At 39.7% G+C, this 12,203-nt stretch overlaps 1 protein-coding gene across 3 annotated transcripts in view; it reads left to right on the top strand.

Moving 5' to 3' along the window:
* The window catches only part of pnisr (PNN-interacting serine/arginine-rich protein), a 35,443-nt gene that overhangs the window by 5,108 nt on the left and 18,132 nt on the right, over positions 1-12,203 (top strand). For 2 of the 3 annotated variants that reach the window (XR_013887029.1, XM_080192654.1), the window contains exons 2-4: positions 6,446-6,564; positions 8,349-8,534; positions 10,201-10,433. Coding sequence is in view for 1 of the 3 variants with exons in the window: in XM_080192654.1 (XP_080048780.1) it covers positions 6,474-6,564; positions 8,349-8,534; positions 10,201-10,433 (510 nt within the window). In the remaining 2 variants the exon portion in view is untranslated. The remainder of the gene's footprint in view (positions 1-6,445; positions 6,565-8,348; positions 8,535-10,200; positions 10,434-12,203) is intronic. The other variant, XR_013887030.1, reaches the window with a different exon arrangement.

Here is a 12,203-nt window from a genome sequence, read left to right as displayed (position 1 = left end):
TTTATGTTCTTATAAAACTCAAATTTCTAAAATATTTTCCATAAACATTAATCCTATTTTGATTGTACAGGTATGTAATATTTCGTACTTACATATATTTCTTCTGTCCTGGGGATATCTTAAGTACTTTTTAGCCAATAGACTGCAGGAATTGTTGCTTTAAAACTATGTTATAGAATGAAACTATTCTACCCAAAAAGGGGAGACTAAATATATATTTGTAATGGAGTTTTGTGAAGACATTGTGAGCTTAATGAAGATTAAGGGTACAGAGGAGATTTACAAGGATGTTGCCTGGACTGGGAGGTATGCCTTATGAAGTTAGGTTGAGGGAACTGGGTCTCTTTTCCCTGGAGAGACGTAGGTTGAGAGGCAACCTGATAGAGGTTTATAAAATGTTGAGAGGAATAGATAGGGTGGATTCTCAGAGGCTATTTCCCCGGGTTGAAATGGTCGCTACGAGAGGACACAGGTTTAAGGTGCGGGGAGGAAAGTACAGAAGTGATGTTAGGGGTAAGTTTTTCACTCAGAGGGTGGTGAGTGAATGGAATCGGCTGCCGTCAGTGGTGGTGGAGGCGAACTCGCTGGGGTCTTTTAAAAGACTTCTGGATGAGTATATGGGGTTTTATGGGATTGGAGGTTATAGATAGGTGTTGATGTGATCGGCGCAACTCGTGGGCCGAAGGGCCTGTTTGTGCTGTAGTGTTCTATGTTCTAAGATACTGTGATTTTTCGTCAAGGAAAACATGTTTGCAAAAGATTTGTATTTAATCTTGCATGCAAGAGTACATGAGTAAATAATGCCATATATCTTGTAATTTCTAAAAAAAAATGAAATGCGAATCAATAATTTGATAACGTTAAGACTGTGTACAATTCATAACATCAACTTTCACCAGTTTAGTGTATTGCCAGTTGTGTAGTTGCTTCCTGCTCCCCAGAAGAAAATTCATTAGAACTCCAGTGCATTTCATCCTCAATCTTCAAGTTTCAATCATAAGAATGGTGTTGATTTGTGTTTTTATTGCTGCATGAATGAAATCACTGAATACAATCTCTAAGCTATCACTAAAATACCAGTACTTACAATAGAAATGGTATTTGATTTATTCAGCCAGTGTAAAACTATGCCCTCATGATAATGCTGAATAACAAAGAGGTGGAAAACAACTAACTGATGGACAACATGCACAATCTACCTCACTGGAACGACACACCCACCTGCATATTTCATCACTTCTACATAATTAAATGGAGCTAAATTGCAAAGTGTCTTTTTCTGATTTTTAACCCTGGCCTGGAACTTTTTGTGGACAACCATTGGGAGAATTGAATTCTGTTTTTAATATAAATTTTAGATTCCAGAATTATATTCTATAATTGTCCCATTTCTCTGAAAAAAATACATTAGTGGTTTGTCCAAGATGAAGAACTGGAGACAATTTCCTCACTCAAAAATTTGCAATCCTCTTCTCAGCCAGTTAGTGAAGGTTTGATTAGTTTTGCCTGGAATTTTCTGTATTTCAAAAAAAGTTCTTAGTTCTTCCTTGTGATTTCTTCATTTCAAATGTGCATATGCAAGATCTGAATTTAAAAGTGAAAGGAGCCTTTTTAAATCTACATAATCAGTTGTCCCTCAAGTAAACTGGAGATCCAAATGTTCTTTCTCCCTCCTCCTGTCTTTCAGTAATGGCATTCTAATTTAGAGCCAATATATAGCAAACACCTTGTCTCACTTTTCTGAATCCCTTCCAATACATAGACGATTATGCAGGTTGGATATCTAACATTGAATGTTATATTTCAAATGTTACTTTGTCAGTTACTCAAAATGACAACTTATTTTGTATCTACTTCAAATTTCCATAATGCATCCTAGTATTTCATCAGTTTGAAGAAAGTGTTTATTGTGTTGAAGTTTTGAGTTCAAATCATACTATAGAAAATTGGAAACATCATTTTTGATAATATGGAAGAAACAGTTGTTGAGCCTTTTAAGTAGGGACCGTTCTGCCATCTTAGGATCTGCCAGCCAATCTACCCCCATTGCGTTTTGCTGTAGAAAAGCTTTGCTGAGGAACAATATCTAGGAAAAGTCTGAGATCACATACCAATCAACTCAAGAAAAGCTTCTTCCCTGCTATCATCAGACTTTTGAATGAACTTATCATATATTAAACTGATCTTCTCTACACCCTATCTGTAATGCAACACACTGTTCTGCACCCTCCTTTCCTTCTCTCTTATGTGTTCGTTGAATGGCATGTTTTCTCTATATACCACAAGAAATAATATTTTTCACTACAAGTGACAATAAATGAAATCAGTGTCATGCTGTGCACAATCCAATTGTGGGTGATTGCACTGATGTTTTGAATTTGGCTGAAACTTGGCTTTCAAGTAGTTACACCTCACCATCTATTGTAGCCTCCTTGCCAAACCCAACTTTACCCACAATATTGCCAAACCACTATAGCATGTTGCTGTATAAGTTGACCTTTGAAGCCTCAAAATCCCTTCAAAAGCAAGGGTCAATTTACGTGCCAAGTATGAAAATGAATTGCTGGCATGGGTGATGGCTATTTTGAAATGTCATAAGAACATAAGAAATAGGAGCAGGAGTAGGCCATCTAGCCCTTTGAGCCTGCCCCGCCATTCAATAAGATCATGGCTGATCTGTCGTGGCTCAGTTCCACATTCCCGCCCTCTCCCCATAACCCTTAATCCCCTCGCTTATCAAAAACCCATCAACCCGCATCTTAAAAATATTTAGCGAGGCAGCTTCCACCACTTCAACGGGCAGAGAATTCCAGAGATTCACCACCCTTTGAGTGAAGAAGTCCCTCCTCAACTCCGTTCTAAACCTCTCTCCCCCCCCCCCCCTTATCTTGAGGCTGTGCCCCCTAGTCCTACTGTCCTCTCTGAGCAGGAAGAGTCTCTCCACCTCTATCCTATCCATCCCATTCATCATCTTATATGTCTCAATGAGATCTCCCCTCATTCTTCTAAACTCTAACGAGTACAAGCCTAGTTTATTCAGCCTCTCCTCATAGCCGTTGACATCTAATGCAAAGAGTGGACTTGTATTGAGCTCAGTTATAAGGTACAGGTCAGTAAAACTTACATTTATGAGGTGAAAACTTCAGGCAGGCTATCAACATGAATATAGTATGTTGTGGCTGAAAAAGGGTGATCAACTTATATGCCAAGTATGTGTGAAAACATGACTTTTGTGGATGGAAAAATGGGGGCCATTTTATTCAGAATAAACAGTACATCTCATTTTCTTTTCCCTGTCACTTTCCCTTCCTTCACGCACTTCATTCTTTTCCATTCTTCTGATGTCCTTTTAAAATCCTAACTCAGCCTCCTATCCATTGACTTTGTCTATACTTCCCGCTGCCTCGGCAAAGCAGCCAGCCTATTTAACGACCCCATGCACCCTGGACATTCTCTTTTCCACCTTCTTCATTTGGGCAAAAAGACACAAACGTTTGAGGTCATGTACCAACCGACTCAAGAACAGCTTACGTAACATAAGAAGTAGGAGCAGGAGTAGGCCGTCTAGCCCTTCGGGCCTGCCCCGCCATTCGATAAGATCATGGCTGATCTGAAGTGAATCAGTTCCACTTTCTCCCCATAACCCTTAATTCCCTTGTCTATCAGAAATCTATCTACCTGTGACTTAAATATATTCAACGAGGTAGCCTCCACTACTTCAATGGGCAGAGAATTCCAGAGATTCACCACCCTTTGAGTGAAGAAGTTCCTCCTAAACTGCCCCCTCCCTTATTTTGAGGTTGTGCCCCCTAGTTCTGTTATCCTTTCTAAGTGGGAAGAATCTCTCTACCTCTACCCTATTTAGCCCGTTCATTATCTTGTATGTCTCTATAAGACCCCCCCTCAGCCTTCTAAACTCCAACGAGTACAGACCCAGTCTATTCAATCTCTCTTCATAGGCTAACCCCCTCATCTCCGGTATCAGCCTGGTGAACCTTCCCTGTACTCCCTCCAAGGCCAGTATCTCCTTTCGCAAATACGGGGCCCAAAACTGCACAAAGTACTCCAGCTGTGGCCTCACCAGTGCCCTGTACAGTTGCAGCAAGACCTCCCTGCTTTTATATTCTACCCCCCTCGCTATAAAGGCCAACTTCCATTCGCTGCCTTGATCACCTGCTGCACCTACAGACTGGGTTTTTGCAATTCGTGCACAAGGGCCCTCAGGTCCCTCTGCACTGTAGCATGCTGCAGCTTTTCACCCTTTAAATAATCCCTTCTGTTGTCAGACTTTTGAGTGGAGTTACCTTGCATCAAGTTGACCTTTCTCTAGACTCTAGCTGTGATTGTAACACTACATTTTGCACTCTGTCGTTTCCTTCTCTATGATAGGTATGTTTTGTCTGTATAGTGTGCAAGAAACAATACTTTTCACTATGTTAATACATGTGACAATAAATCAAATCAAATCCCCCACCTAGCAACCATGTTTCTTCCTGAGATATTTTATCTCAGCTTCTGCTGAGCTCATAATTCCAGTCTCCGTCTCTGCTCCCTTTATCCTTTTTAAAAAGCACTGTCGTCCCTCAAACTTTCATATAAATGCCTGCCCATATTTGACTTTGCTATAGCTTGTCTACTCCAGTGGTTTCAATCATTGAGACTTCTTCCAGTCATCATCTTGTATCAGTTGCCATCTACTTTCCCACCCTGATTTGCTTACAATTACACTTAGAAATTTCTAATTGTTTCAGAAGTATCTGGGGGACAGCTGGATTAGTCCTCCACCATCAGATTTGGCTGGATTATATCAAGCTTTACTTGATCCCTGCTAAAGTCAATATGTCCAGATCATCCTGGTGGAAAAAGAGCAACCAGCATTTTTTCTACTATTGAGTCACTTCCTTAAGCCCCCTTCCCATTGCTGACTCTTAACAATTAATGTAAGAAGCTCATGGATTTCTCTTTTAGCCACATTCATTCATTTGCTTCCTTGCACAAAACTGAAAAACTCTGTCACTTGTTTTTCTTGCATCTCCCCTCTTGCCTCTGAAGTTCTTATCAGAATTGATGAAGGAGCATATACTTGAAATGCCTACTCTGTTTCTCCCTCCACAGATGCTGCTTGACCTCAGTGTTTGCAGTATTTTCTGTAAATTCAATCTATCAGATTTCCTGTTTCAATCATTTAAGTTTACACTTTTCCCATAACATCAGTATGGGCCTGATAAAAGTCATGGCATTACTTGTGGCCTAGATGCATTTCAACTCCTTGTCCTTGCTGTCTTTATCCTTTGGCATAATTGATTACACCATCCTCCTCATCAGCTAAACATGGGGTCAGCTCACATGCTTTTCTGTTGAAACCCAACTCTTAATTCTCCACCACTTCTCTTGACTTCTCCGTTGCTTGTCCAACGAGCTGTTTCAGACAAATCTCAGATACTAGCATCTAAATGTTGGGGCAAATAAAATAAATAAATGTGTACCCCTGCCATTAACTCCATTCTCATTCTTGACAAACACTTCTACTGAACTGTTCTGTTTGCAAGCTCAGTGCCTGGTTTGACACTGAGCTGAATTCTGTCCCTATCTGTTCCTGCTTCAATACAAAGACTGTCTAATTCCACCTAATAAATGTCACCCAGCCTCCTGCACCCACTTGCCCACCATCACCAGATTGCTGAAACCTTCATTGGTGCCGTCGTCAACTTGACTCTAGACCAACTTTCCATCTCCAACCTCTAACCTCAACTGCAGCAGCTCAAAGCCAATCTGCTTCAGTCATCCCCACCTCCGTTGTCACTAACCAACGTTGGCTTCCAGTTCCCTGAAAACACACATTGAAAATTCACCTTTTTAAAGTCTGCCTATGTTCTTGCAGTCCCTACCTTTGTAACCTTTCCCAATGCTACAACACCCTAATACCTCTGATCCTTTATTTTCAGTTTTCTTTGCAGCTTATTATCTCTCACCCCATCATTAGCAGCTGCAACCTCATTTTTTTTAGAATTCCTTCCCAGCGTTCTCCATTTGTCCACTTCTCTATCTTCCTTTAAGATGACTTGAAACCCACCTCTTTGACCAAGCTTTTGATCATCACTTCAAATATCTCATCATCTGGTTTAATGTGCATTGTTTTGCCCAGTGCATCTGTGAAGATTTTTTGGATATTTTCCACATTAAAGACACCGTAAATAACAAGTTACTGTTGAAATTGATGGTCATGGTGAGTTCATAATTGTTTTATAATGGTTTGAATTTAAAATAAAACTTTGCTGCAGAACAATACTTTATTTGTTATTTTCAGTAGGTGCCCCTTGCAACCTACTGTATCAGTTGAGAACAGAAATTACACCTAAGGTATATCAAGGTGCACTGTTAGGCAGTTGTTCATTTATTGAGGCCTTCGGGGGGAAAATATTACAAACATCTTTTTATTTTGTAGCTTTTCAACATTTGAAGTTTAATAATTGATGATGTGGGATCAGGGTGGTCAACCTTGGCAGCAGTGGCCTTTAAGCCAGCAACAGTGGATGCAGTCATTTCAGCAGCAACAAGATCCGAGTAAGTTTCCATTTAATTAAATTAGCCCAGTACTTTTTTACAAATTAAATATCTAAGTGTGTAGATTTTAACTGATGTTGTTGTAGCATTGCCAAGAACAAATAAATTCCAAGTAAGTATATCTCGAAGTTCTGCCAATATAATAATTTGTTACTACGCAGTACTCTAGGATACTTTATTGAAATTCTAGTGACAACACTTAGAAAAATCTCAACCCCAACCGTTCCTTCTGAATTTGAAATATGTGTTCAGCAAATGTGATAAGTACTGATTTAAACTTTTTAAAAAATCATTGTTTGTGAGCACCTTTGGCAAGACTAGCACTTAGTTCCTACCCCTAACAGACCTTGAGAAAGTAGTGTTGAACCGCCACCCTGAATACTGCTGAGTGAGTGGCTTACCAGGATGATATGGTTGTGGGCTATTGGCGATCTGCAGGCTGGTTGAGAATGCGAGTCACTGACACCCAGTGCCACAACTAAGGCCATCTAAGAGAACAGGCTAGAAATTTCATCTCCACCACTCGTACATCAGACAGACTCCCACATGTGCAGCATAAACTCAAGCAAGAGCAATGTATTTTTATCAGCAAGATTTATGTAACTGCTGATTTTGCTTGATTATTGCAGCTGTAAGCTAATTTCATGAAAGAAGTTTGTGATTTTATAACACTTTCAAACATGTTCCCTTGTAGCATTAATGTTTATAATATGAGCATGTCTATATTTTTGTCTCTGGTGTGAACTAATTTATATCTAATAAAAATGTACAAAATTATTATATGTGGTAGTGAAAATGCAAAGAAATGTTTTCATGAGTTCCCATTTATTTTGCAATGGCAGACAAAAGCAGATGGGGTAAGATGATAGGGTGGTTCATGGGGTCTATTTCCCTGTCTAAGTGGTCCACAAATGAAAACGTTTAAGAGCAGTGTACTAGGCTGTTTCAGATGGCTGTTACGAGTCAATCGTCTGTATTGCTATGGATCGGGAGTCTCATGGAGGCCAATTAAGGTAAGGACAGCAGATCTCCTTCCTAAAGGACATTAGCGAATCAGGTTGGTTTTTATGACGATCAGCTAGTTATGTGGCCAGTGACCATTTTTTAAATACATTTACGGGATGTGAGCATTGCTGGCTAGGGCAACATTTATTGCCCATCCCTAAAGTTTATTTGAGTGTCACCAGTAGGCTGACAACACTGCAATGAAGATACTGTGAAAATCCCCTAGTTACCACACTGACACCTAATTGGGTGCACTGAAGGAGAATTTAGTTTTGCCAATGTGCATAACCAGCGCATCTTCTGGACTGTGGGAGGAAACCGGAGCACCTGGAGGAAACCCACACAGTACAGGGACAATATGCAACTCTGCACAAACAATGACCCAAGCCAGGAATTGAACCCGGGTCCCTGGCGCTGTGAGGCTGCAGTGCTAACCATTGTGCTGTCGTGCCACTGTCATTGCCCTTGAGAAGAGGGCTGTTGCGTGACTTCCTTGAACCACTGAAGTCCATGTGATATAGGTACAGCCGCAATGCTGTTAGGAAGGGAGTTCCAGGACTTTTTTCCCAGCTGCATTGTAGGTCTGAACTGGTATATCTGAATTATTTAGTCTAGACATCTGAGTTTTTCGTCCAATACCTTAACCGCTATATTAGTGTAACCTTGAATTCTGAAGTAACATATGAAAATGAAAAATGGCAATGAGTTCTGCATACCATTCTAGAATTACAGCTGTGACAGATGCATTGAATTGTATTTGGATTGAAAACTCTTTTCAGGTCAAATTGACTGGGCAGCATTGGCACAGGCATGGATTGCACAAAGAGAAGCCTCCGAGGAATCTGTAACGGCACAACAGCCAGTCATAATACCCAATGGACAGGCAGTGCATAACATTGAAAATAATCAAGACAATCATGGAAATTTTCCAGGAGATCCTAATTTCAACAGAATATGGGAACCGGGTTTGTATTTCTCACTTTCCATACAATATTTACTTAGCGATGATCGAATATTTAATTGCAAATAGGAGCAATTGAAGAGCTTCCTTTTTATGTAGATAATGATATATTCCGATGTTGTCAGATGATTAGCTTGGATGTAATGTACCACCGATAAGAAATTTCATGGGCTTTTGCCAGTGCATCAAGTTGGATTCTGCCCCTAAAGATAAAACATTGGGATTAGAAGCATGTTGTGCTTAAGCCATTTCTTTTCACAGATCATTCACTGTTTACCCTTTCATGGTTTTAACTTATCTATTATCGTTGGAAGATTCTGCAGATGTTTCTTTTTTTCATCCCAGAGATAGATTGTGAGAAACTCCAAAATGCATCTAACCCACCTTTTCCATTACTTATCTGAATATCTGCCATCTGTGGTATGATACTCGAACCTCAGCAGGTTAGAAACTTGATGTGTTGTGTGGTATTCCTCATGTGAACTTAGAAATTTCAAATCCGTTCCTAGACAGATGTTCATTCAGAGTTTTTTAAAAAGGTGGATTCAAGATCCAGAATGTCTATGAAAAGCATTGTGGCCATATCCAAGGGCTATAGGAAAATTGTAGCAAAACAATTTAGGTATTTCCCCTTGCAGAGAAATGGGCAAGCTGTTGTGGGTAATACATACGTTTTCTTTTAGCAAAGTTGTATTGTTTTTTGTAAATTAAATATCTTTTGAAGTTTAATTAAATATGAAGTTTAAGTTTAACCACCCCCACCCCATCAGATTAATATTTTCTCCCGCTACCTTAAAGCATTAGTGGTAGCACTGCAGCTGATATTCTTTCCTTTATCCTTCTCCTTTCCCAATTTACTTGAAGACTCCTTTTCCTCTGCCATCCGTCAAGCTGCTGGGGCGTTCCCCTCATCACCCCAATTCACAACTAGTCTTCCTGCTTGCTGACAGATAACGTAAAAGATCTGCTAGCACTCACTTCCTATGCTTCCAGGATTACAATAATTTCCTCTTGTCACATTATTTCACCATGATTACTTGTCATCCTAAATTGTCTTATATTTACTTTTGGCCCATTCTTAGTAAGTAGTGTTTAGTCCTACTGTGTTCTTAATTGCTGTAAATTTTGACCTCAGTAGTTGAGTTAAAATTTTTAAAAAGCCACCTTCAGACCATGCCCAGCCACTCTGCTGTTCCCAGCTGTGAGAAGTTTTAGGTATGAAATATTATCATCTGTCAGTGCCTGCCTCCAGGTTTCCAGCCATGAACCAAGGCCAACAAAAACCCTCCTGTTTTTATCTTTGACAATCAAAGAACCTCTCTTTGTATTCCCCAAGGCAAATGTTTAAAAGCTATATTGTTCCCAGGTCATGGCCAGAAACCCAAAGAGAAGTACATTTTTCCAGTTATAAGTTCAGCATTCTGTGGTTGGTAAAAATATGCAGTAGAGAAGAAAATGTATAATAAATCCCACCTTTAAAAAGTTTCTAAACACAATTCAGTTTTCAATTCTGAAATTAAGGTTAGAGCTAAATCTAGAAAGTGCTTGATACAAAGGGAGCAGTAAATATTAATACCTGCAAATCATAGCCACAGTTGGTCAAATTTTTTTAAGTCCATGTTGTGAAGATTTTGAAAATTGTGCTGAATTTCAATTTCTATACTTGACAGATTGGGGAATGCAACACCATAGACCACCTCCCCCACCACCAGACCAGCAGCAGTGGATACCAACCCCAGCCCCCATGGACATAGTCCCTCCGTCAGAGGACAATAGCCAGGACAGTGGTGAGTTTGCACCAGACTCTAGACGTATGTTCAATCAAGTCAATAACAACAATTTTGGAGGAGCACCAGAAAACTTTGGAATGGGATCAGTGCCGGTCAGCCAGTTTGATTATCAGGTAAATTTGTTTAATGTAGTTTCATTTTTGGTGTCTATTTTATAAGCACTTACTTTGCAGCTGCCATAACGCTGCATTGTATTGGAGGGGACATTAAAATCACAGGAAGTTTATTTTTTAATGGGTATAATTAGCTTCAGAGTTAGGCCCTTGTTCCAGAAAAAAGTCTCATCCACTACATAGTTTATTTCATTTCCATCTCACCATACACTTTGGGGTTGTTCTTTCCATTTTTTGGCAAAATTAGAAGGTGACTGGGTAGTATGTTATGCAAATATTAATTATTAAAGATAAATGTATCTCGAGTATGAATTAACATGGGAACTTAGGTGTCTGCCAGCTTAAGTTGAGTTCTTTGATCTGAATATTAATCAGAGTATAGAAACTTGGCTCTATGTGCTAATTTCATTGGTATTTTAAAGAGCGATAAATACTCTATTTGTAGATTGCAAACCAAACCAATCAGATGGAAATCAGTTTGGATGATTTTAGTTCTGGTAAATATCTGCACATGTAAAATTAATTATATGGTAAATCGTCAAAGCGTGCAGAGATTTTTGCTCAGGAGGAGTTTGAAACATCCATGTGAAGCGTCAAGTCCTGAGAAACAGATGATTTGCTCCTGGAAAGGAATGCAAACCTCTACCTAGAACCAGAGGGCGCAGATTTAAGATAATTGATAAAGTCAGAGGGAAAATAACATGATTTTTTAAAAATATTTTCTGAATGCACTGTCGGAAAGGATGGTGTAAACACATAATACTGATGTCAGAGGAGAATTGGATCTGTGGTTGCAAAGGAGAAGTAAACATGTCGCGGGGGGGTGGGGTGGAGGTGCTTGGGGGAAGAGAGAAAGGAACAAATCCAACAATTCCTCAAAGAGCCGACACAGTCGGCTGAATGGTCTTTGCTGTGTGATTCTACATATGGCAAAAATTGGTTGCTTAACACTTTTAAGATTGTTGACCCAATCCACCCCCCACCCCTCAAGGTGCTTCACAATGACATTATTAAACAAAACTGAGCGACATAAGGAGCTATTAGGACTGATGAACCAAAGCATGGCCGCATGGCTAGGTTTTCAAGCATGCCTTAAAGGAGGAGAGAGAGGCAGGGAGGGGGAGGTGGAAGTAGGCAGTCTTGGTAAAAGATAATGTATGGTCAGAAGCTCACTTCAGGGTCGAACACACCACCAAGTTATTGTTAGTCTCGTTTTTCCTCAGGCCAAAGAATGGAGTCGGTAGTTAGAGAACAAAATTTGTAGTAGGGAACCAGGGCAATGGTTTCAGTCTTCCCTATATTTGAACGAATCTTTGTTTATCTAGCAATGGTTATCAGACAAGTGGTGTGACAAGAGATGCTTGAAAGATTGAGAGAGGTGGTGGTGAGGTAGAACTGAGTGTCATTAGTGTACAGCACATGAGGAGCCTCACTTTGTTTAGCATCTTGTCATTGATCGTTACTGATCGGAAACTCTATTCTGAGGCTCTTTCATCCATCATATATACTGGAGACTTATTTTTCGCTTTATGTTGTTTCTAGAATTCATATTGGCTTTCGTGGGTCAACTTAGAAATCATCCATGTGCAGTTTTATGTCGAAATTCTGCAAAAGTCTGTTTAATCCACAGTCTTAACATACATCTATAAAAGCACAGTTTAATCATTAGGTGATTTTGTTATTTTTTAACTTTAATGGCCTCAAGTTCCACAGGTGTTCCCGTGAATACCTGCCATAACTTTAACAGGTGTCTACCAACCTTAGTCCAGC

Source organism: Carcharhinus amblyrhynchos, chromosome 7, assembly GCF_965287045.1.
Source record: "Carcharhinus amblyrhynchos chromosome 7, sCarAmb.v2.hapA, whole genome shotgun sequence".
In the NCBI taxonomy this organism is placed as follows: domain Eukaryota; kingdom Metazoa; phylum Chordata; class Chondrichthyes; order Carcharhiniformes; family Carcharhinidae; genus Carcharhinus; species Carcharhinus amblyrhynchos.
Note: the sequence above shows the minus strand (reverse complement) of the source record. Positions and strands in the feature narration are given on the sequence as shown.